General features: G+C 34.5%; 1 protein-coding gene across 16 annotated transcripts in view; it reads right to left on the reverse strand.

Annotated features, from left to right (window-relative positions):
- Positions 1–27,757, reverse strand: part of LOC129454094 (uncharacterized) — a 476,448-nt gene that overhangs the window by 416,638 nt on the left and 32,053 nt on the right. For 11 of the 16 annotated variants that reach the window (XM_073865342.1, XM_073865338.1, XM_073865351.1 and 8 more), the window contains one exon: positions 27,217–27,390. The exons of 4 other annotated variants lie outside the window; for them this stretch is intronic. In XM_073865342.1, the coding sequence (XP_073721443.1) occupies positions 27,217–27,390 (174 nt within the window). Of the gene's footprint in view, positions 1–10,976; positions 11,066–11,176; positions 11,306–27,216; positions 27,391–27,757 lie in introns of those variants that run through there. One more of the 16 variants, XM_073865343.1, reaches the window with a different exon arrangement.

Below are 27,757 nucleotides of genomic sequence, written 5' to 3' on the forward strand. Positions count from 1 at the left end.
ATCAGTATTGAACTGCCTTAGCTGGAACTGAACTGGACGGTATTTTACTGTTGCTGTTCTAACCAGTTTTACACTGAAAAAAGGATCTGATATCAGTCAAATTTGAAAAAAAGTCTAATTGTCTATTTGTCTGTGTTTTGTCATATGTTTTGTTAAGGGTAGTGATTTGAGGCCACTGATGTTAAAACATATTGTTTATTTTACATCAGATGATGTAATTGATTTGTTGTTTTGTTTAATGTAGTTTTGTAATTTTCTTTTAAAGGAAAAGGCCTATAACAAACAAAGGAGGGGAAAAGTTTATAAACATCTTACTTACTTTACAAGCAGTATCTTGTCATTCATCAGTATTAACCCCTACCTCCCTAGACGAACTAAGTATCTTCTGAATCCATTGCCAGCGAATCAGTCTTTATCTTCTTATTAATCTATAAGAGTACACTTTATATGTTATGTATCACTTAAGGCCCTGTTACATTACGTCAAGTTATGTTATTTATTTAGATTATTGTCTTTGTTTGCCCCCCTCAAGGGTGTTTTTGTTATATAATAAAAGTATTCTTGTTCAAGAGCTGTCTGCAATTGGGTTCTGTCTTCCCCACACATGACAGGAACATTTGTTTGTTTTTTTTTTGTTTTTTTTTGGCCCGCCACCACCCCCCCCCCCTCTTCGGAGGACAACTTTTTTTTTTTTTTTAATCTAAAGTACATTTTTTTTACAGTACGGAAAATAGGAATACTTATTTACAGTGCACATAAGGGGAGGGGGATTAAGCACCACGTAAAAGTGTAACACATAACATACATACAACAAAATAACAGACAAATTACAAAAGGACAATACAGTTGCAGTGAGACATTATTATTGCTGGTTGAATAGAATGATCTTGAGGTTCACGTTCGTTAGTCACAGTTAGAGTATTTAAGCAGAAATGGGTTTAAAAAGGGTTGGAAAAACATGTTATGCATGAGTTTAAATAGTGTGTGCCTATAGAGATAAAATAAATAAAATTACATAATAGAAGAGAGAGATGTGTGATTGGTAATGTGATTGGTAATGTACACGGCTTGTAGCTATGTTTTTGTGTTAAGAAATGATAGAAATGGGGACCAGATGTCTTCAAAGGCTGATATCTGCTTCCATCTGCGTGCATTATATTTCTCTATTGAAATGTGTTCAGAAATTAAATTTATCCAATGATTGATGTTGCAAGATTTCTTTGATTTCCAGTTTTGGAGAACTACTTTCTTAGCGACAGCTAGAGAGACGAGCAATGGATTCCTGTATTTTTGGGGGATATGGATTTCAGAAATGTCGCCAATGAGACAGGGTGTTGGAGATAATGGGATTCTGTGACTCCGGACGGTGGATAATGTCTCAGTGACTGTAACCCAAAATAATTGAACTGGTTGGCATTGCCACATGGCGTGTAAATAATCATCTATCCTACCTAAAGTGCATTGTGAACAAATATTGGTGTTGTGTAGGCCCATTTTAAACATTTTACTTTGGGTGATGTGAGTTCTGTGAATGACTTTATATTGTATAAGCTGCAGGTTTGTGTTATTGGTCATGAAAAATGTGTTCCTGCAGATTTGTTCCCAGTACTCAGGCTTGGAAGATAAGGCCAAGTCAGCTTCCCATTTGGTTGTTGGGAGTGTTATTGTTGTGTTTTGGTGGGAAATCAGTGTGTATAGTTGGGAGGTTAATTTTTTGAAGGTATTAATTCTCATAAGTTCTTCTATAAGTTGAGATGGTTGTAATGTGTTGTTGATAAATCTGGTTTTGTGTTTAATTCTAAGTCTAAGTTGTTGATATTGAATAAATTGTTCTTTCCCAACCCCATATTTCTGTGTGAGTGTGTCAAATGACATGAAGTGGTGGTTCTCAAATACATGGTGAAGATGTGTGATTCCTTTTTGTGCCCATGTCGGGAAAAAAAGAGGTTTATTTTGAATCTTGAATTCTGGGTTGTGCCAAAGTGGGGTAAACTTATTTAATTCTAGTGATGATTTTGTGATTTGATTTGTTTTCCACCAGGCTGTCAGAGTTGATTGTATAGTAATGCTTTGGAAGAGGTTGAATTTCTTAATTGATTGTGAGAGGAAGGGGAGATCTGAAATTGGGATATTTATGCATTGGTTTTGTTCCAGTTCTAGCCATGGGTAATTATGCTTGTGTATATTGATCCATTTAACTAAATACTGTAATTGATTCGCCAGGAAGTAATGATGGAAGTTTGGAGTCTCAAGCCCCCCATGTGATTTTTTATTTTGTAGTGTTGAGAGTGAAATTCTGGGTTTTTTATTTTTCCAATAAAATTGTGTTGTTAAAGAATTAAGAGTTTTGAACCATTTATCTGTAGGAGTGACGGGGATCATAGAAAAAAAAAAAACAGGAACATTTGTGTTGCGTTACAGTTTGAGAAATTCACTGTTTGTTCCCAGCTAACAGAAAAAAGTTCTAAGAACGTTCCCTGAAAGTTTTTAACGTTCCCAAAAACGTTCTGCCAACGTTAAAAGTGTCCAGTTTTCTTGACGTTCTAAGAACGTTTTTGTGTTGTCTCAACGTTAGAGGAATGTTACATTTTACCATTTTTAAACGTTATGACAATGTCATGTTTTAATGTTCACAGTCACACAATGTTTAAAACAACAACTGTTTATTATATTGACTTCTTTGATTGTTATGTAAATGATAGAGAAACATTGCATTTTATTATATTTATTTTTTATATTTATATATTATTTTATTATATTTATTATATATAATATATATTTCTTATATATTATATATCTATTATATGTAAGTTTAGATGTTGATGTTTTGTTTCATTTTAAGTCACCATTATTGTGATTAGTGTTCGTTTTAGTTGGGCTCTTGAGCCTTGTCCTTTGCTTGCAAGTTTTTTCCCTGGTTGTGTTAACTTTGTGTTAATGCACCACATTTGTTATGAACATGTTAAGTTAGTAGTGTAATTCTGTGGTGTGGTGGTTGGTACATAATGGTAAAAAATCATTCCTAATTAATTTACTAATCAAAAGTTTATTTTCTGTCAATAATGTAAATGAGATCCAGCACTTTCAGAGCAGTTTGTCATTAAGGAGTTTAAGAAACTTTGGACAAAAAATATCTGCTGTATAATTGGGACGCACAAACATCAAGAATCAGACTATGAATCTCAACCATGGTGACAAAGAAAATTGGAAAACAAATCTTTATTTATCCATGCTGCAGTGCATGCTGGGAGTCCTGAATGAGATTTGTAATTTGTTAATACCCAGCATGCATTGCAGCATGAAGTTTTTCATTTAATTGTCACCATGGTTGAGATTCATAGTCTGATTCTTGATGTTTGTACGTCCCAATTAAATAGCGGATATTTTTTGTCCAAAGTTTCTAAAACTCTTTAATGACAAACTGCTGTGAAAGCACTGGATCTCATTTACATTTTTGACAGAAAATAAACTTTTGATTAGTAAATTAATTAGGAATGACTGTTTACCATTATGTACCAACCACCACACCACAGAATTACACTACTAACTTAACATGTTCATAACAAATGTGGTGTATTAACAAAAAGTTAACACAACCAGGGAAAAAACTAGCAAGCAAAGGACAAGGCTCAAGAGCCCAACTAAAACGAACACTAATCACAATAATGGTGACTTAAAATGAAACAAAACATCAACATCTAAACTTACATATAATAGATATATAATATATAAGAAATATATAATAAATATAATAAAATAATATAAATATAAAAAATAAATATAATAAAATGCAATGTTTCTCTATCATTTACATAACAATCAAAGAAGTCAATATAATAAACAGTTTTTGTTTTAAACATTGTGTGACTGTGAACATTAAAACATGACATTGTCATAACGTTTAAAAATGGTAAAATGTAACATTCCTCTAACGTTGAGACAACACAAAAACGTTCTTAGAACGTCAAGAAAACTGGACACTTTTAACGTTGGCAGAACGTTTTTGGGAACGTTAAAAACTTTCAGGGAACGTTCTTAGAACTTTTTTCTGTTAGCTGGGTTGAACCTTTATTCATCATATATTGTAGAAATGCAATAAAAGTATTACTTAATAAACAATATTGAATAAAAGTTGCTGTTCTGCATAGTCCACCTTTATTTGTACTGCATTTTAATAACATTCCACTTTGGTAGTATTGTATTTTAGTTGTATTATGTATTGCTGTATAATGTTAGTACTACTACAGCTGTATTGCAGCAGTACTGCAGTTCTAGTGCAGTTGTACTTCAGTAACGCTTCAGCTGTACTGCAGTTGTACTTCAGTAATACTTCAGCAATTCTAGTGCAGTTGTACTCCAGTAATACTTCAGCTGTTCTAGTGCAGTTGTACTCCAGTAATACTTCAGCAGTTCTAGTGCAGTTGTACTCCAGTAATACTTCAGCAGTTCTAGTGCAGTTGTACTTCAGTAATACTTCAGCAATTCTAGTGCAGTTGTACTCCAGTAATACTTCAGCAGTTCTAGTGCAGTTGTACTCCAGTAATACTTCAGCAGTTCTAGTGGAGTTGTACTCCAGTAATACTTTAGCAATTCTAGTGGAGTTGTACTCCAGTAATACTTTAGCAATTCTAGTGCAGTTGTACTCCAGTAATACTTCAGCAGTTCTAGTGCAGTTGTACTCCAGTAATACTTCAGCAGTTCTAGTGCAGTTGTACTCCAGTAATACTTCAGCAGTTCTAGTGCAGTTGTACTCCAGTAATACTTCAGCAGTTCTAGTGCAGTTGTACTCCAGTAATACTTCAGCAGTTCTAGTGCAGTTGTACTCCAGTAATACTTCAGCAGTTCTAGTGCAGTTGTACTCCAGTAATACTTCAGCAGTTCTAGTGCACTTGTACTCCAGTAATACTTCAGCAGTTCTAGTGCAGTTGTACTCCAGTAATACTTCAGCAGTTCTAGTGCAGTTGTACTCCAGTAATACTTCAGCAGTTCTAGTGCAGTTGTACTCCAGTAATACTTCAGCAGTTCTAGTGCAGTTGTACTCCAGTAATACTTTAGCAATTCTAGTGGAGTTGTACTCCAGTAATACTTTAGCAATTCTAGTGCAGTTGTACTCCAGTAATACTTCAGCAGTTCTAGTGCAGTTGTACTCCAGTAATACTTCAGCAGTTCTAGTGCAGTTGTACTCCAGTAATACTTCAGCAGTTCTAGTGCAGTTGTACTCCAGTAATACTTCAGCAGTTCTAGTGCAGTTGTACTCCAGTAATACTTCAGCAGTTCTAGTGCAGTTGTACTCCAGTAATACTTCAGCAGTTCTAGTGCAGTTGTACTTCAGTAATACTTCAGCAGTTCTAGTGCAGTTGTACTCCAGTAATACTTTAGCAATTCTAGTGGAGTTGTACTCCAGTAATACTTCAGCAGTTCTAGTGCAGTTGTACTTCAGTAATACTTCAGCAATTCTAGTGCAGTTGTACTTCAGTAATACTTCAGCAATTCTCAATTCTAGTGCAGTTGTACTTCAGTAATACTTCAGCAGTTCTAGTGCAGTTGTACTTCAGTAATACTTCAGCAATTCTAGTGCAGTTGTACTTCAGTAATACTTCAGCAGTTCTAGTGCAGTTGTACTTCAGTAATACTTCAGCAATTCTAGTGCAGTTGTACTTCAGTAATACTTCAGCAATTCTCAATTCTAGTGCAGTTGTACTTCAGTAATACTTCAGCAGTTCTAGTGCAGTTGTACTTCAGTAATACTTCAGCAATTCTAGTGCAGTTGTACTCCAGTAATACTTTAGCAATTCTAGTGGAGTTGTACTCCAGTAATACTTCAGCAGTTCTAGTGCAGTTGTACTCCAGTAATACTTCAGCAGTTCTAGTGCAGTTGTACTTCAGTAATACTTCAGCAATTCTAGTGCAGTTGTACTCCAGTAATACTTCAGCAGTTCTAGTGCAGTTGTACTTCAGTAATACTTCAGCAATTCTAGTGCAGTTGTACTCCAGTAATACTTCAGCAGTTCTAGTGCAGTTGTACTTCAGTAATACTTCAGCAATTCTAGTGCAGTTGTACTTCAGTAATACTTCAGCAGTTCTAGTGCAGTTGTACTTCAGTAATACTTCAGCAATTCTAGTGCAGTTGTACTCCAGTAATACTTCAGCAATTCTAGTGCAGTTGTACTCCAGTAATACTTCAGCAGTTCTAGTGCAGTTGTACTCCAGTAATACTTCAGCAGTTCTAGTGCAGTTGTACTTCAGTAATACTTCAGCAATTCTAGTGCAGTTGTACTTCAGTAATACTTCAGCAATTCTAGTGCAGTTGTACTTCAGTAATACTTCAGCAGTTCTAGTGCAGTTGTACTTCAGTAATACTTCAGCAATTCTAGTGCAGTTGTACTCCAGTAATACTTTAGCAATTCTAGTGGAGTTGTACTCCAGTAATACTTTAGCAATTCTAGTGCAGTTGTACTCCAGTAATACTTCAGCAGTTCTAGTGCAGTTGTACTCCAGTAATACTTCAGCAGTTCTAGTGCAGTTGTACTTCAGTAATACTTCAGCAGTTCTAGTGCAGTTGTACTCCAGTAATACTTCAGCAGTTCTAGTGCAGTTGTACTCCAGTAATACTTCAGCAATTCTAGTGCAGTTGTACTTCAGTAATACTTCAGCAATTCTCAATTCTAGTGCAGTTGTACTTCAGTAATACTTCAGCAATTCTCAATTCTAGTGCAGTTGTACTCCAGTAATACTTTAGCAATTCTAGTGGAGTTGTACTCCAGTAATACTTTAGCAATTCTAGTGCAGTTGTACTCCAGTAATACTTCAGCAGTTCTAGTGCAGTTGTACTCCAGTAATACTTCAGCAGTTCTAGTGCAGTTGTACTCCAGTAATACTTCAGCAGTTCTAGTGCAGTTGTACTTCAGTAATACTTCAGCAATTCTAGTGCAGTTGTACTTAAGTAATACTTAAGCAATTCTAGTGCAGATGTACTCCAGTAATACTTCAGCAGTTCTAGTGCAGTTGTACTTCAGTAATACTTCAGCAATTCTAGTGCAGTTGTACTTAAGTAATACTTAAGCAATTCTAGTGCAGATGTACTTCAGTAATACTTCAGCAGTTCTAGTGCAGTTGTACTTAAGTAATACTTCAGCTCTACTGCAGCTGTATTTTAACTATACTGCAATATTGCAGTTTTTTCGTGTCCAAAAAACTGCATTTTTCTACATTGTACAAAAACTGTAGTATTACTTTTAAAAAACTGCAGTATTTTTTTGTAAGGGATATGTTGGCGTAAGATTATGCTTACACTCCTCTCACCGCCTGATTTATGAAACTGTGCGTACCGTTGATATTCAGGTGTACGCAATATCTGCCCTTCATAAATGCTGCGGCTGAAAACGATCGTCATTAGAATAATATGCCCATATAAATTCAAGTCTCCGCCTCCCCCACGCCCTCATTTTACGCCATTGACACACGAAAGACGGCAAAGAAGAGAATCCGGGGAAGTGAAAAGAAACAAAATTGTTTTATTTGGGAGTTTAAAGAGTGGGATTAAAGACACATTCATAATTGGATGACAATTTGTAATATTCTTATTATTATTTTTATTATTAATTGATATTTAGAAGAATAATTATTTATTATTATTATTATTTACTGTTGCCTACATCTAAATTCTATGTCTGCTTAATGGTTCAGTTAATTTTTTTTAAATAATATTTTAAAAAGATGTTGTTTGTTAGCTGTATCTTTGATCCAGTTTGATACGGAGCTCCGGATATAATTCAAATTAACAATTTGTTTCCACGACATCCACATGTTTTACTAGGCTAATTCATAATTTGAAGTAATAATAATTGTAATAGTAATTACGAAATATTATAATAATTAATTCCAAGGAACAAACTGTTGAATATTGGGAACAAATTCTAAATTTATGGCCATACTTTAGACTAAATAAGAAAAAGAAGTGTCCATAATGTAGCATAAAAAATAATTTGTGGCCATAATTTTGTCCGCATGTCATCATGATCGGATTTACGGCTCCATTCAACACAAGCATTTTACCTTACCTCATCTGTATTTATTTATCATCGAATGGTACGTAACTATCTTACCTTTTATTGCATTACCATGTTTTCGTAGCACATCCTTGTGCTTTCTTGCAATGTGCCGCTTCAGATTCCAGGAAGAATATTTGCTAACTCTTTACAGTCTCTCCGCAGTCCCTTTCAATTTTTTCTTCCTGCTCAATCTTAACTTTGATTTTTACTTTACATTTATGTATAAGGCTTGAATTCCATAACTTATTGCTAGACGTTTTTACAGATTCTCGAACTAGCAAATTATCAAAGGGCGTTCTGGGTTCAACGAGTGGTGCTGAGGGAGCGGAATTTTTGGAAAGGCGCTTTGATGGTAATATTACCGCACCGCTCAACGCTCCGCTCCCACTAAGCTCCGTTCACATGCTCGCTCTGAAACGTCAGGTAAAGCGCACAGGCTCTCAACTGAAGGAATACATATGCATACAAATCAAATGCTTTGGTAAAGTCTCACAAATTAAACATTGAACATTGTTGCATAAAAATAAACACTGAAGTTTATAATTACTATGTTTTTTACAGTGGGTCATAATATATCATATATTTTAGTTTGTCAGTGGGTTTTGTGGTGTTAGGAAGTGTTTGCGCATTTCTGCACTAACTCAAAATGTGCGTACACCACCTCCTGAGCTGGCGTAGGATTTGAGCGTGCCGTACGCCAACGTCCATATTGATAAATCTCAAAGTCACCGTGGTTTTGGGTGTACGCAAGGTGTACGCTGGAAATTTGGTGTACGCACTTTTGATAAATGAGGGCCATTGAGACTAATAAACATATCAGCATCTTTATTTTTAAAAACTTCAACACATATTATGAAAAAAACAAATAATTCTTATGTGCTTATCATCACAAATTTTCAAAGCCCAAATTTCACAGTGTCCAATAACCTCCAAAGGGCAAAACCACGGACGTAATGCATGTCATTTTTACCTGCCTGTCACAAAGTGCTAAAGAAATTGCAGACAACAAGACAATCAAATTTGTCATAAAGTACGTCACGTGAGGTATCAGTCTTTGATATAGGGGTATTTTTACGAGTACATGTACATGGGCTTGGTATCGGGCCCAATTCCAATATTGGTATCGGTGCAGTAGTTATTTTAGTGTTGAAAGTGTAATAAAATAGTTTGATATACTGAACCTCTACAGTTTTTTTATTAGATTTTTCATATTGCACCTCCTTCATGTTTCGTGATATTATAGATTAATGAACAGTTAGAATGAACAGAATGATGAAAACTAATATTTACCAAACTGAAATTATGTTGCCTTTATTGGTTATCAGTTTTAATAACATATATACTTTTAAAAATATATGTATGGTTCATTACAATGGAACCATTAAAAGTATAATTACATAATAAGGGACCAGTGCATTATATTCTGGGTCCTGATAAATAACATGTGGGCTTCATTAGGTGGGGGCAAGTTGCCCAGCTGGGCCCCACATAAGCCCCACTCAGTTTCTATATCAAATTCACATAGGCTAACACTGGTGTGTTATATAGGACCCATATATACTATGTTATTACCTCAACCTAGACATCATGAGCCTTGTAGGAATGTTCAACAAGAATGTTACTTTCCGATTTTTACTTTCCAACTTTTCTTTTTACCAATATGGGCTTAAAGGAATAGTCTACCCTTTTGCCATATTAAACTATGTTATTACCTCAACTTAGACGAATTAATACATACCTATCTTTTTTCAATGCGTGCATTGTACACCGCGTTGTGAATGTGTTAGCATTTAGCCTAGCCCCATTCATTCCTATGGTACCAAAAAAAGTTTTATTTTGTGGCACCATACTTACATGTATAACTCCTCATATAACAGTCTTTAAATAGGGAAAACACGGAAGTGTTTGGTAGCTTCCCTGTAGGAATGAATAGGGCTAGGCTAAATGCTAACACATTCACGACGCGCTGTAAAATGCCGCATTGAAAAAAGATAGATATGTATTAATTCGTCTAAGTTAAGGTAATAACATAGTTTAATATGGCAAAAGGGTAGACTATTCCTTTAAGCCCATATTGGTAAAAAGGAAAGTTGGAAAGTAAAAATCGGAAAGTAACATTCTTGTTGAACATTCCTCCAAGGCTCATGATGTGGCTCATTATACATTCTTTCGTTTCTCAGCTGTCAATCAATGATTATTCAGGAGCTTTCCCGCTTCCACGCATACGGCCTTTTCCAGGAAAAAGTGTCTTAGAACTTTAAATCAATATATTGTTTTATGTGAATGAGTAGGCCGAATTATTTTCTTATCATTTTGAAGAAAAAACTCTAGACTATTAGATCATGTTTTGAAAAGTCTTGGGAAAACATGTTTAGAATTAGTTTTGTGGACTTATATCAGTCACTTAAACATTTAGCTTTTTCAAAAACCACGCATAAACATTTTTCTCTCAAAAATACAAACATGTACATGTTGTTCATATAATATTGTAGCCCAGTTTGTGCTGAACGCAGTTTTATGAGACTTTTGCCATTATTATGTTTTTAAGCTGAAAAAAGCACAAATATCAGTGCATGTCAAAACTTCCCCAGGGCCCTAAATACTCCTTAGACCCCAGAGGGTTAACTCTAAATTACTTAAAAACTAAAATTAATAAATAGACCGTTACTGCATAAGGTGACCGAGACATCAAAATAAAAAAACTACAATACAGAGAAAATAATAGCGTCAATAAGGAACTGAGGATACGAATTCAGCCTTTTTTTTCAGAATTTTTTTTTTAACTTTTAATTCAATTAAACGTAATCATATTTGCAGATCTCATGTGTAAATTCAAATCACACTTAGATAAAGAAAACTGTAATTGTCACACTTTAGCCTAAATCACGATTGCACATTTCTAATTATTAAATTACTACAACTTACTTTTTAGTAGTAGCACCTGACGATCTTTCAAGCTTAGAAAATGTTTTTTCAATTCTGAAAGCAGATCCTTATCAGTGCGTTCAGGCAACCTGTGAGGCCAAAACAACACCGTCAGGCCAAAACAACACCGTCTGTCCATGTGGACTTTCACCCTTGTAATCATTACTTTGCCAGTAATAAAAAACAATAGGCGCACATACCATTGAGTGGAGGGGGTCTATGGATACAGGTCCCCATCTGAGGGTTGCCCCATAAAAATATAATTGAAACCAGGCATGTTATAAATAATATGAAGATATACTTAAAACAACTGTGTAGTAAAACAAATGCAAAAGGGGCAAAAATGGATTTTAAGTTTATTTGGCCGATGCATGATTTCCTCCTACACAGAGAGAGGACAAAGTTCAGTAGTTTTACTGAAACTCCAGTAAGTAGAAAAGTCATTTATTAACTTTGAACATTAGATACAGTGAATACATTCTCTTTAATTCAGTTAATGCTAAATACACACTAACTGATGTGTTAAAAACAACACACTAAATGCTTTGTCCCAGAATCCACCATCTCGGTGTTATTACTGAAACTCATTTTGTGTTACTTTTAACACGAAATCAACAGAAAATTACACATAATGTGTTAAAGCTCCCATATTTCTAAGCTTTCTAAAGTTTTATTTTAGGCTATGATGTACTTAAGAATATATATTTTCAGTTTAAGTACCAAAAACAATCTCTAGATATTAGATATATTACAGCTCCTCTTTCAGGCGCTCTGCTAAGAACAGGTGGTTTTGGCCTGTAATAAGTAAGATTCATGAGCCTCTCTTCTGATAGGCCTGTTGTTTTATGAGTAAAATACACAGTTGAAATAACATTACCCATGGAAGTACAAAGTGTTAGTTTCTGTACACTAAGGGGCGGTTTCCCGGACAGGGATTAGACTAGTCCTGGAGTTAAACACTTTTAAGAGCTCTCCAAACTGAAAACAACTTGCACTAAGATATCTTAAAATACATCAGTGCCCTTTGTTTTACCTCAAAATGCACACAAGTAATGTTTTTAGTAAGGCATTTTTGGTCAAACTAGTTATATTTCCTAATTAAACTAAGGCCTAGTCCTGGATTAAGCTAATCCTGGTCAGGGAAACCACCCCTAAATGTTAGGTTAGTAAACCAACAGACACAGAGACTAAAAAAACATCTAACAAAAAAAACAGTAGTAGCTCTAATAACACAAACTTAGACTTAATGTAATTTCATTACTTGTAATATCTGTATTTTTTAAATATAAGGATGCATTTTCTGTAATGCAGCTTTCAAACAATATGCATTCATGTGTAAAGCACTATACAAACGCTCAAACATGGTGAACAAAAACTCCCGCCTTCCTTCATTTTATTGGTTGGAATTCTGCTCAGCTCTGTACACTGAAAAAAATGATTCATTGAATTTAATACATTTTTTAAGGTAAGTGGTTGCAATCAATTTATTTAAGCTACATTTAAACAAAAAAGATTAGTAACGTAAAATAAAATATAAAACTTTTGTTTAAATGTAGCTTAAATAAATTGATTGCAACCACTTATCTTAAAAAATTGATTAAATTCAATGAATCATTTTTTTCAGTTGTAATGTGATTGGTTGGAATTGGTGTTTTGTCTTAAGAAATACCCAACTTCTTTCATTTGATTAGTTCTTGCTTGGCCGTGTAATTCAATTGGCTGGAAGTCATTTACAAAAGCCGTGAATAGAATTCAACTCCCACCTTCTTTAATTTTCAACATTTTGACACTGATGTGCGCTGTTAGACGGCTGCACTAAGCGACTGTATGTTTTGAAGGAGGCAGCAACGACAGCATTGAGTTACAATAAATCCAAAGAAAAACACTGTAATGGATGACTAGCAGTCAATTCGAGGTCATTCGCTTATCTGGATTGTATATAGTGTGATTTTGCTGTTTTCTTATAGATTCTACACAAATCAACCTAAAAAGCAAGAGAGTCAAACAAACCAGACTGAAGAAGAGGGGTCAATATCTTCCTTAGTAACACCTTAGTATTCAGTGTGTTTATATCCGCAACACTTAAAGCAAATGTTGAACATATATGCTTTGCTTTCATGTGATTCATGTTTAATTTTTCATTTAAAAAAAATAGAGCAGCTCTTGACAATGATAAATGAGAATACATATTATATACAGTACTGTAAGATGCATTTCTGTAAATATTCTCTATACTTTTATAAGCTCTGATTAATGTGAATGTAAGGTCAGAACACAATGTGTTTGTATGAGACAGATGAAAAACAGATGCTGTATTAAACCTCATGTTGAAGATTGTGACGATCATTCAGACTGTATGTACAGAAAACAGAGTTTAAGTCAAGTTGAATACATGTCTGTATGATATACTGCTGTTCTATACGCTCTTACTGGACATGCTTTGCTTATTTCTATACACAACATTCATGTGAACAAGTCAAACATTAATAAACACTGCCTTAAGAAGTCAGTTTAGTGTCTTTGTGTTGATTTATTTTATTAAATTTTGACCAGACAGTGTGTTTTAAATAACAATATTTAGAAAATGACTGTCATGCGTTCAAGACTATAAAAAGAAGGAATTTGTAGCTTCGCCAAATCAGTCACTAATAACCACTAACAAGTGTGAATTAATGTCTTATGTGACATCTTGAGATTTTGATAAGGTTGATGCTTTGAAAAACTCCCCGATAAAGAACTTTTTGGGTTTCCAACTGAAACGTAAACATAGTGTTTGGCTTAAATAAAATGTAAGCAGTTGAGAAACTAAACGCATAGTAGCCTATTGGATCCGTGCACATCTTCTCAAAGTAAAAGTTAATGAAGCAATGACCAAAGTAAAAAAGCATGCATTATCTTGACTGATTAACTTTTATAACTGCAAAAAGGTTTAATCTTTACTTAATTTAAACAACGCAGTATAACACATGCAGTACTATTTTACATTTGACCAACATGAAAAACATAAAAGCACTGTGTGGACAATAGCTCATCATTTGTTATATTATTTATATTATTTGTTTACTGAACATTTATTTGTCTATATATATATGCAGTCAAACCAAAATGTAATCATAAACCTTCAACATTTCACAATGTGCATTTTATTTGCAGAACAAATTAATCTTGAATTAAAGAAAAAAAAAACACTTGGTCAGGTCAAAGTGTTTGAATAATTTTTGGTCCTAAAATTTTATACATTTTAGTGGACAACTGTATAAGAAATTTGTTCGGCCTAATGTCAGTTTACTTTATTTTGCTTTACTATACACATATACAAGTCCTTGTCCCCCTCACTTTTAGGATGTCGGCTGAAAGTACACATATATACACATTCAAATTTAATTCAAATACTATTTTTCTTAAAGGAAAATAAACAGCTTATGTGAGAGGCAATATAAATACTTGAGCCTTAGTTTAACATTTAAATGAAATGAACTGACCTTTAATGTCAATTAAAGTAGTAGATCAATATCCAGAATTCATGGTTTTTAGCTTGAATGGCAGCAGCAGTAATCCTTAACCGGTAATCCAGAAGCATGTCAGAATCCACCTTATAGTGTTTTCAGTAAAAACAATAATATATCTATCTATTTACACAGGCTTAGTGTCAGACATGTGTTTGTTTCAACTGTGACAGTTATGAAGGGTATGAATATATCTTTATAGTTTTATATTAGCAGGTTACTTTCTTTAAATTTGTCAAGGCATTGGATTTGCATTATATTTTAGCTCTGAATTCTCTGTTCTTTGATCAGCTTCTGCTTCATCCTTTGATGTAACTGTAAAGTACAACAGAGAAAACTAAAATGATAATTTATCTGAATCCTATAACAAATTAATTCAATTTTCAACATTATCCTTGTGTACACGTGTGTTCCTATTAATTCCTAAATCTGTTTATTGATGTCTGCATATACTGTAAAGATTGTCCATGTTGTTAATTTTCCTCCTCATCTTTAAAGTTTCTTTTGAAATTCTAACATTTGTGTGATGATGTTCTGTGGATGCAATTAAAAAGCTGATATTATTTTTTAAAGAACTTTCTTGCTTTGTGTAAAACCTCATATCAAATAATAGTTTAAACCGGTGTTTCTCAAAGGGGGGCGGTACCGCCCCCCCAGGTGCATTCAGAGGGAATCAGGGGGTGCTTAAAGCAAGATTTGAAAGGGGGGCATTCAGGTGTTCTAGGGGGTGTTTACGAGTTTACACCAAAAATCAAGACCAGAATATATTAAATTTAAATACTGCAAGCATGTGCGTAACAACTGCAGGGGACCGGAGAACCACTGTTGGTACTTTTGCATCCAGATAATTTAATAATTACATGATGACGTATTACGTGAGGTCACACTGGCGTGTTACACAGAGGAAGACGAGAAGTTGTGGTTTAAAAATGCATATTTTTATTGCCAAAAATGACATTAATTTCGCTAGATAAGACCCTTATGCCTTGTTTGGGATCATTTAGAGCCATTTGAAGCTGCATTGAAACTGCAATTTTAAACTCCAATAAAACTGTAAAGTGTTGGGGTCCAATATAGTTTATTATAATGAGAAAAATCCTGGAATGTCTTCCTCAAAAAACTTCATTTCTTAAACATTTTGGATGATATGGGGTTGAGTAAATTATCTGGATTTTTTTTAAGAAAATGGACCAATGCTTTATGTAGACTAGAAAGAGACAAACAAAGATTATTTTACTTTCACCAGACCATAAATAACATTTTAAAAAACTGAAGAATGTTTAACAAATATAATTTTGCATTCATGCTTCACATAAGCAACAAGTGGTTTCAATTTCAAAAACAAATATTTTCTTATTCAGCTGTCAGTCAAAGGTTTACTCACCAGTGTTACTAAAGTTTACAATCTGAATCATTCAGTAGATTACACAAGAGATTCACTCCTATGTCCTTGATTTTATTCCTACTGAGGTTCAGTAGGAATAATCAGTTTATAATACCTTTAAGTTTAATACAGTTTAAAACTAGTCATGTATCCTGTATCCAGATACCTGTTGTTAGATACCTGTCTACACTGAAAAAAATAAAGGCTGGATTTACTTGAAAATATAGTGCATCATTTTTGCATCCACTTTATTCAGTAAGTTTTACATGGAATTTTAAGCAATTGCTTAAATTGTGCCCCACTCTCCTCTACACACTTTGTTAGTTACATATAACATAGATTTACTGCATAATGGATATAATATCAAATGAAGACACTCTGTGGACCCTGTACAGGGTCCAAAATGGTACAAAATGACCTTTAACGAAATATTACAACCAGAACTGTCTGCAGTCTGCTAGAGCACAGAGAGCCTGAGATATCCACTTTCAAAGACAGTGTTTAGAACACAAAAAATATTTTTGGTGTTTCATCATATAAAAAACAACATAAATAAGAATATTTGTCACAAACAGCAGCTTTTTCTGTAACTTCAAAGGGTTTTCTTTAAAATGAGTTAAAGATATTGCATTTATGCTACTGTATGTGGTTATGGGAGCACTTCAAATGTTTTAGGTGGAAATTAAATACAAAAAGGGTATTATTCCTCCCTTCAGTTGGAGTAAAATAACTTTTGCATAGATTAAGATAGAGAAAAAATTCATTTTTCCTCTGTAAGCTGACAAGTTCTGGAATCAAACAAAACTGTCTGCAGGTTTCGTTACCACTCAGGGCCAGAGTTATACACTTTTAAATACCGACTTTAAAAAAAAACCATCAAAAAGTGCCTATTTATTTTTGTGTTTATTAGAGGACTGACAACACATACAACCATGTTTATCTTTTTCTACATAATAACTAACTCTATCAAAACACATCAAACCTGATTCAAAATCAAGTGATTTGGTCAAAATATTAGCAGTTGTTTTCTATCCAACAAGAACATATAGTCAATCATTGCGCATAAACTGTCAAAATGTTAACAATTAGTGGCATTACAAAAACTGCATTACTTGTCATGGTTCACCTGTACAATATGAAATTAATAATAAAAAACAAATTTAGTCAGCTTTAAACACCCTAAATTTTTGTGATGTGTGAATGTGTGGACTAATTTTGGATCGTTACACTTGTACAACATAGTGAATGAGCCATCAGATTCTAAGACAGCACACCACACACAAACAGATTTTCAACCAGAGTCGCGACTGTCAACACAGGAAATCCCACAAAATCTCGTGAGACTTCAAAATAAGCATGGCAGACGATATGCAGGAAGACATTTCTATGATAGTGCTTGGAATAATTTTTACAAGACACGTTGTATAAACATTTGTGCTGTTGCCACAAATCAACAAGCTGATCCTCCATCTCTGCTGTCCACATCAACTTCACTTTGGCCGTTTCTCAATCCGAAGGTTGTAGCCTGTGGAGGTCGCATATGCAGCCTGCATACGTCATAAAACCTGGTTTATTCAAGTTAACTGAGCATTACATTCGCAAGTCATAAGTAAATTACAACAATATACCATAATGTAATGTCTGAGCAAGATCAGACACACAATAACTTCTTATATTTCATAAATATAAGTGCAGACCCAACAAGCAGGCCAGGCACCGGGGGTCTGTAACACTAACCCCAAACTGCTTTTAACACTTCAAAGCAAAACACATGACACGTGACTACGGCAACACATCAAGATTAAAGTTTTATGACCACAAAAGAATGTGAGTGATTTTGAGACAGACAGAGAAACTTTCTATTTAGTCATGCATGTATTCACTTATAAATGTATAAGGGAAATGTTTTAATCAACTATTTCTAATCTCATCATGGATTATGTCTTGGTGTTAATGTTATATCAGTATATTAACCCAAAATTTATTTAGACCTTGTTTGGTATCTGTGTATTCCATTTTTGATTTCCTGAATGATAATATGCATTATGTTTAGGAAACTCTTCTTCATAATAATATTATGAAACACTTTAACATTTCCACCTCAACATCCAATTGAATTCCATATGCAAAGCAGCATGTTGGAAGACAAAGACAGTTATTGGGTCAGACACCTCTTTAAGGCCCTGTTTACATTAGAGCATTTGCGTTTTAAAACGAATAAAAAATAATCTTCATCCACACTATACACAACCATAAATGCATGAAACATGACCAATCATGTAACTGGGCATGCGCATTAAAGTGTAAAATAACTTATTACTCTAATAATAGCTTACCTTTGCGCATTTATGCAGCCTAGGGGTGGATATTGACAAAAATTCATACCTGCATCCTTTGCCGGCAACTACAACAGACACTATTTTTGAACCTATAAAAATGCATTCGGGAAAGTCTTCAGCTCCCCTTACAACATATTAATATGATTAATAGGTTAATTTTGATGTTATAAACCAAACAGAAAGTTCTTTATGATTTAAAAAAGAAGCATTCAAGTGAACAGTACTAAACAGTAGCGAACTTGAAGCAAAAATTCATTTCAGCAAATGCAAACTTAAATCAAACATAATAAGTGGTAAACACCAAATAACTTATCTTCCCTTACCTGTCGCTGTTCAGTGTGCAATTAATTAATAAAAATTAATATGACGATGTTTTTAAAAGTATGCGAGGTCAATGCACGTCCTCCGCTAGCAACACAGAAATAGCAAAAAGCGCAATCGGCTAAACGAGCATTAAATATGAATATGACGTTGATTTTATTGTTTTTATTCATTTATATTCACAAAACTTATCAACAAAACATCAATTAAAATTAAGAGACAAATGATATGAAACGAAATTAATTTTAAAGTAGAAAACAAAACTTAAATTAAACTCGAAAATAATGTCTGACCCATTACAATTCTCACTTTATATTGGCCTTTACAACGCCCTATATGGCGTTTAAAATTACAGTCTGTCTTTCGTAATAAGCTAACTAAATTTAAACAAAACATAAACAACATCACAACAATATTCAAACCCAACAATACTCAAACATAAATATAAAACAGACATTATCTATAAGGATACATGTTAAAACAATCTGATATAGCGTGTATAATAGCTGGTTGGTATAGATGTTTACTATTTTTGGCAAAACCTCTGTTGCAAACCTCCATTTACCTGAATAAAATAATTTTTACTTTGAAAATAATGCGCTGTCACGTTAACATCAGCTGTTCGTTTACATAAGACTCCGTCTACGTTCATTTACACTCAGAGCAACGTCTGAGTTCTCAAACTAAAACAGGGTCTGCAGCGTTTGCGAACGAATCCGTTTATGAGGGTCGAAAACGGTGGTGTAGTGTAGATGAAAGACGTAAACGTAGCAAAAGTAACGCGTTATAAAGGATAAACGCATTAATGTAAACATAGCCTAAGACAGATTAAAGACCCCTGCCTAAGAACACAGACAGAGTTAAGGAGTTCTCTTTTCTTCAGTGATCATCGCCTCATCTCTTCTACAAGTGAGTTCTTCCAGCAACCTCCGCCCCCCTGGGGGAGGGCAATTAGGCCTAGAAGCCTTTCTTTTGTTCTGTGAGTTTTAGGCCAAACTCACCTGAGTTTGTGACCAAGAATGGATTTTTAACAATTAGAAAACCACCAATTCACATCTAAACCTTTCTGAACAACTGTTCAAATGGACTGGACGCTCGGTTCACACACCGACAACCTGGTCTGTTCTTCCAGCATAAAACTGTTGCAATTGGACACTGTCTTGAGATTCTTCAAGAACCTGCAAAGCCATCTTGTTCCATCTAAACCTAAGACTTTCAAATGCCTTCAACTGCACAGACATGCAAGTATCCGAGAATTATTCTAGATCTTAGAATATAGCTGCATTTAAGTCGGTTAAGTAAGGTGAATGTTGGTTTATGCAACTCTCTCTCTCTCTCTTTGTTAAATGTTGTTTGTCTAAAGTCAGTTATGTCTCATATAATCCCAGTAGAGTAGTCAATAAATATATATGCATATTTATCCATGGATGCCTCTGAGTTCTGATTAAATTCAAAGTCACTTTAACTTTCGATCCATGCTTCCTCACGCTCAAGGTTCCTCAGAATTGAGGTACAATTATGGATATATTCACTGGACGAATTAATTAATTGTTATGATTCATCATAACAATCCTACAATATATATATGTGACCTGATCCAGCAAAATGAGTCACAGTGACCCAAATTTCAAAATTGAGATTTTGGTATACATAAGCTTTCAAATGATATCCTAGTCAAAGTCATACCTTGAATGGTTTTAAAGATGTAGACATTTGAATTAAGGTTGTTGTCCTCTTTTTCCAACTGAAAACCTGAGAAAAATGCCTTTAAAGTTTTTTGCCCATTTTTGGAGATATCTTTCAAAATCCAAAATTTTCAAAATTTAAAGGGATAAACGATTTATTTTACAGCTTAATTTGACAAAAGACATTAATATAAATGCTATTACAGTAAACCAGGAAACAAGCTTATAAATCAAACAGAATGATGTTTATTGAAAATGTGAAGATACAAAAGGGTTTCTGTGATGGTTGGGGTTTGAGTTAGGGGAAGGGAATAGAATATACAGTTTGTACAGTATAAAAACATTACGTCTATGGAATGTCCCCACAAAACATGGAAATTGAGAGAGGAAGAGAGACAAGCAAAAAGAAAACAAATAATGTTTGCCTATGCAATCATATCTTTGTGTAGGCTAGTTGACAATAACACTGTAAACAATTCAAAAAGGAGTTAAATAGGAGAGGAGAGTGCTGTGAGTATGACAGGAGGATGGCTGGACCAATCGCGTGCCCCGGGGTTTCCTATTGACAAATGATCAGCCTTTATGAAGATTTCTGATTGGCTCTAAAACAGCGTGTAACACCAAATTGGGGAGATAGTGACGTTTCAGGGGATACCCGGGAAATGCTCGGAGGTGACGAGAGGATTTGAGAAAAGCAATGTTCATTTCCCGCAAATTTAGTAAAACTGTTTCAACTTAAATAGTCATATAAACACCTTTAATCAATTATTTGGACTACGAAACTTTGGGAGATTATTTTTTAATGTCTGTTCTTTGAAATTAGCTAAAAATATTTTTTTTGATAATTTCTGTGTTTTTCCACATTATCCGCTCATATCTTAAAACGGAACGTTGCGACTTCCGACTCATTTTGCCAGAGCGGGTCACATATAGTTAATGACGATTAATTGTATGTATTTGCATTTGAGCTAAATCAACAATTCCCTGAATTGGAATAGTGATAAACAATAATTTCCCTTAACAGGGTGGTGGAGAAATGTGATAACTTCAACTTAATGACAGCATTGTAACATTTATGTGGCCACACACACAAAGTCACCAGTGAAAGGAGTGCTATCGGTCTGACGATGAGAAAGCAGCAGGTACACTCTTAAAAAGTATGTGTTAATGTTTTACACATCTTTTTGTGTTAAGCTTTTAACAAATTATGTGTAATTTGAACACATCATGTGTCATTTTGTGTTGATTTTGTGTTAAAATAAAACAAGTTGTGTTAAAAGTAACACAAAATGTGTTGTTTCAAAAATCGTTTTGAAAGCGTGTGAAAGTTGCACGATCCTATTTCATCAATTGCGCTGAAAATTCAGAGAAAGCTCTTACAAACAAACATACAAAACTCTGTGCAGCATGTTTACTTGCTAAACAAGCAGTGGACTCCGACATAATATTAGTTTGCGTCCATATAAACTTATCATTACTCCCGCTCGCGTTTGAATGACAGCAGAGAGACTCGCCCACCGTCTCACAGACCACCCCCTCATAGTATTCAGCACAGAAGCGGTCGAAAGTGGACAAAAGAAACGGATTTAAATACCAGGTGTAAACGTGATGTGTCTCTCTGATCGATCCGATCGATGAAAACACATCTTAATACGAAGTGTAAACAGCCCCTGAGTGTGTTGTCCCAGAATCAACCCTAATGTGTTGTTTTTAACACATCCATTCTAAGAGTGTAAGATGCTAACATTAGCTACTAGTTTAGGGTGACCAAACGTCCTGTTTTCCCAGGACATGTCCTGACTGTTTTTTATAAAGTGATGAAAATGTCCTGGTTTTCATTATTTTCATTGGGCCATTAAGCCTGTAGCCTACTTTAAATATATGCTTGCCTTTGCACACAAAACATATGAAACTGGCTTCGCCCCGTCTTGTTATAATTAGGGCTGTGACGGTGTCAGTTTTTTACCACCGCGATGGTAATGGATTGCGGTGGTTATAGATTGTGTGTGTGTGGTGGGGGTGCATGCATGTGCATATAGGTCTTATACATAATGCATACATATATTTTGAAATATAAAAATGTAAACGAGGATCAGATATACAAACGTGCGTGTTCATAGGCACCAAACTCTTTCTCCGCTGGTGAGTGTTCGTCACAGTGTCAAGCAATGCTTAGATTACTTCGCAACGAAAGACGCTCTGAAGCGCCCACGCGCTTTGAAGAGGAGGAAAGCGGCGCGGTCACGTTTTCCGCGTAGTTTTAGACGCGACATGTGAAGTAAATGTAAAGCAACTGTGCGTATATGCTTGGCCATTTTGGTGGCTACTCGAGCCGAGCCCCGGAGCACCCAGGGGATCGGCACATATCTGTGTGTTTATTGTAGCACTTCCACTCATGAAACAACAAGTTATAAACCTTTTTGGGGTTATAATCTTTCCAGCCACACTGAAAATGCGGTCTGATGGTGTACTGGCAGCGCAGATTGATACTTTTTCGCAACTTTGACCATGAGAGAACAGCGTTTTTTTTCAATCGGAAGGCTTCAGCCTCCTGAGGTCGCATATGCAGGCTGTATGTCATCAAGCCTGGTTTATTTTTTTCAGGCATTTGCAAGTCATAAGCATATTGCAACAATGTATGATTAACAAAGAATAGTCAACTTTATAATGGTTAATGTTATGAAATAAGACAGTCTTGATGACGTATGCAGCTTGAAAATGCGACCTCCGGAGGCTACAGTCTTCAGATTGAGAAACGGCCAATATCTTGCCTCATTGTTCCGCCCCCAAGCCAGCGGGTCATCAGTGATATCAGTTGCCTTCCCTTGCAAATAGCGCATTAACTCCACGTCTGCTGGCTGTTTGCATTAACCTGAAGACACCTGAAGACATTTCACTGGCCGAGATTGTAGTTTATATTTTTCATAATTTGTGACGTGCACACTACCGCAGGTACATCCCTTCTGTACTTTTCTGTTCTCTCTGTAATTGTTGTTGTGGTGCCTTAATTCCCCCATTAAAAATAAATTACACTCTCTTATCTTGGCTAGTAACTAACACTTTATTATCTTTCTTTTTTGTTGCATAATACAAGTAGTGTGTAGTAAAATACAGGCATGTTGGGTGGGTTAGAGTCCCCTCTAGTTCCTTCATCCTGTTTGACTTCAGGTGAGTGCTCTCTGCTTGCCGCTGCAGATTGAGTGCTGATTATAAAAAGAGACGGGGTGAAGCCAGTTTCATATGTTTTGTGTGCAAAGGCAAGCATATATTTAAAGTAGGCTACATGCTTAATGGCCCAATGAAATAATGAAAACCAGGACATTTTCATTACTTTATAAAAAACAGCCAGGACATGGTCACCCTAAACTAGTAGCTATTGCTGTCATTAAGTTGAAGTTATCACATTATAAAGTACAGTCCTCGCTCCGCCCTGCTCACTCGCTGTTTGGTTTCATTACAGTGTACTTAGTACTGGGAGCTCCCTCTGCTTTCCATAAGGTGCCTCTGCGCAACAGCCATTTCAAACCCAGCCTCCAGTATATTGGCCACGCCTCCTTATTTGCATACACTCCTCAATCCTCAAATGCCCAATCCTAAATGGCTAAATGATTAAATGCCCAATCCTAAATCCCTAAATGCCAATCCTAAATCCTCAATAGCTAAATGACCAATTGCCCGATCCTAAATACAAAATGCAGAATCCTAAATACAAAATGCCCAATCCTAAATACCAAATTCATTTTCGACTTCGACTTTTAGTTTTCGACTTCAACTTTTCGTTTCAAATTTAGACTTTTAGTTTTCGTTTAAGACTTTTAGTTTTAGACTTTTAGTTTAAAATATGAACTTAAACACCTCCATATTGATTGCTCTGGCTCTGGCTCTGGCTCTAAAACTATTGATTTTGTATATAAAAAATAAATAGTATACAAAATATAAAAGTACAACACTAAAAAATAAAAATGTATTATGATAAAGAGATCTAAATAGGCTTTCTGATGTGTACTTGATGTGTCTCCGCCCTGAGTGGGCCTTGAACCTCCTTTGCTCTGAGTGGCACTTGTTCCATCTCCGCCCTGAGCAGCACTTGATCCTTTGCTGCTTTGACCAATTTTTGTTTTATCCTTTGGTTCAGCTGCAAATACACCAGATTACATTACAATTAATGTAATTCCCATACCAACTTAATTAAATCTTCAATAACACCCATGAAAAGGTAAAAGACTGAGCCCAGCCCTTACTATATATATATATATATATATATATATATATATATATATATATATATATATATATATATATATATATATATATATATATATAATCCTGCTAATATATAATTTTTTTGTAAAAATAAATAAATAGTACTACATATTGTAAATTAATCTAGTATAATTTCATTTTTTTTATTAAATAGTGTTTAAATTAAACTGGACACATATAAACACACATAAAATGTATTACAGCTGTAGGTTATTGAGTGTTTGTATTGAAGACAGTACTGTTTTGAGATGAAGTGTTCTTATCTTCTTCTTCTGATGATGACTGTTCAGCCCTCCATGAGCTCAATGAGAACCATGAGAAAAAACCTTTACTTTCTAATCTGTAAGGAGGAACAGAAAAAAATTAAAAATTACAACAACAATAAAAATAAACAGACGATTAATTTAAATATTGACCAATATCAAGTTAAACAGTTATACCAATCAATATTGTGTTCAAGTGCTGATGTTGTGAAGTACAAAAAGACAAAAAAACAGTGATGAAACAGTGATGATGTGTAGAGTATAAAAGTGACAATTCTTATAATACTGTATAATTTAGTGGGTGGTAAAGTCCACATGAAATCAACTTTTACCTTTTATTATAAATGTGTTAGGCTTAAGGATATAGTTATATATTCCTTATTCCACATACAATGAACAAAAATATAAGTCAACACTTTCGTTTTTGCCCTAATTTTTCATGAGCTGAATTCAAAGATTAAAGACATTTTCTTTGTACAGAAAACTACTTAAAAAAATACTAAGAAAAATACTACTTCTCTGAAATATTGTTCACAAATCTGTCTAAAACTGTGTTAGTATGCACAGAGATAATCCATCCACCTCACAGGTGTGGCATATTAAAATGCTGATTAGACAGCATAATTATTGCACTGGTGTGCTTTAGGCTGGACACAATAAAAGGCCACTCTAAAATGTGCAATATAATTTTGTTCAGGTAATAATCAGGTATGCAGGGCTCGCAAAATTTTAAAATCCCTGGTAGCCCTTCAGGCAGGCACTTTTTAATTTTTGGTAGCTCGAAATTAATATAAGTAGCCTGAATAAAAAATACATTGTTTAATGTAGAATATTAATAAATCCTGGATTTCCATGTAAGCCAACTATTCCTGCCCATCCCCAGCTTTGGTTCCCAAAACGTTCCCCTAACATTAGTTTTTGGTCTCTAGAACGTTATTTTACAAGGTTTTTGGTTAGCCAGGAATGCTTCCCTTAAGACAATAAACATTCCCCTAATGTTATTTTTAGGTTCCATAGACTTCCATAGTAGGAATAAAAAAATACGATGGAATGGAATGGTCAACTGTTTGCTTATTATACATATATATTCTCGACTGAACTAATCTTAAAACTACACTTTGTGACCAAAAACCGGTAAAATTAAGAAACGGCTATTCCGTCTATTGAGTTATTATGAGATTCAAAGAACCAACCTATTTTTTTAAACTAAATTTAATTAATTGACATGACTTGAATTTAAAACATATGTAATTCGCTTAAAACCTATTAATATATATTAATTAAAATGAAAAACTTAAATTAGTAGTTACAATTTTAAAAGTTAAAACTAGCTAAATTGAATTATGCTTCATTTAATTGGGGCCATAATCATTTGTTTCAGTGTACATACTGTATATTGTTCTTTTTAACCTAAACATCTATAAAATATTATCTTGCATATGATTTATTGTGTATTATATAAATTGACAGCTCACCTGACAGTCTTCAGAGCACATTTTTGATCTTGTATTAAATCATGGATGAGTTTGACTCCTGATTCTCCAGGATCATTCCCACTGAGATCCAGCTCTATCAGATGTGATGGGTTTGATCTCACAGCTGAACATAAAGCAACAAAACCTTCTTCTCCAATACTACAGCATGAGAGTCTAGAGATGAGAAATCAAGAATCACAAGCTTTTTGAAAAATTCCAATCTGGCTTTAAATCAAAACACATCACTGAAACTGCACTGTTAAAAGTTTCAAATTACATCTTTCTTGAAACAAATAAAGGGAACACGGTGGCCCTAGTGTTGCTAGATCTCAGCTCAGCTTTTGATATGATTGATCATAAAATCTTACTCTCTAGACTTGAAAACACTTTAGGATTACAAGGTACTGTGTTGAACTGGTTTAATTTGTTTCCGAGTAACAGATTGTTGTGTCTATTGATCAATTTAGCTCCCCAGCTCATCCTCTCCCATGTGGGGTACCCCTTTCTAGCTCCTATTCTCTTTTCTATTTTTATGCTTCAGATGGGTGCCATTTTTGAGAAATATGGTGTATCATTCCACTTATATGCTGATGACACCCAACTTTCCTTTCCTTTACAACATAAACATAAGAAATCTGTTGAGCCTCTACTATCCTGTCTACATGAGCTACACTCATGGCTAAAACAGAACTTTCTAGTATTGAATGAATCCAAGACTGAAATCTTTCTGTTTGGGGTAAAGCCGTGTGAAGATCTAACAAAGACATTTACTGAGGGCCATCTGACCTCTAACTGAGGCTGTTGAATTTGGACTTTTCTTACTGGTTTTTCATAATTATGGAAGTTTTGTGCTATGTAAGTGCGTTATAAACAAAGGAAAGGAAAACATCTATTATACGTCTATTAAATGTATTACTAAACTGATTTACAGTGATTTAACTGTTAAATTTTTTTTAACTGTTTAATAATCCCACACAGAGTATTTCTTGATGAAATGTTGTTACCTGAGTTTGTGTAGTTGACAGTTTGTATTTTCTAATCCGTTGTGAAGTTTCTTGACTCCAGAATCTTGTAGATTATTGTTGCTTATGTCGAGCTCTTTTAGACTGAAGCTGTTTGATCTTAAAACTGAAGCTAAAGCTGAACAACTTTCTTCTGTTAGACCACAACCACTCAATCTGAAATATTACACAACACAAACATTATTTACAAACACACACAACAATCTTATCATGGGTGTATTGTTATTATTTCACATGATTCACATGTTTTAGACAACAGGCCTGTGACGACATCCATGACCACGGAGTTACACACAACAAGTTTGTAAAACTGTTAGGTCCATTCTTTGATTCTGATAGGTCAATGGCTAAGTTTCATTTATGATAAGTTGTATACAGGTATATAACAGTAAGTGCTGAGAAACATCTTGTTTTATAATTTGCTTTAGATTATTTTATTTATAGGATTTATGCTACACAGATTTTCAAACAGCATACAGTGTATGTTTCTGTTAGATCAAAAAACAAATCTGAATCAGTTACA

Source organism: Misgurnus anguillicaudatus, unplaced genomic scaffold, assembly GCF_027580225.2.
Source record: "Misgurnus anguillicaudatus unplaced genomic scaffold, ASM2758022v2 HiC_scaffold_31, whole genome shotgun sequence".
NCBI lineage: Eukaryota > Metazoa > Chordata > Actinopteri > Cypriniformes > Cobitidae > Misgurnus > Misgurnus anguillicaudatus.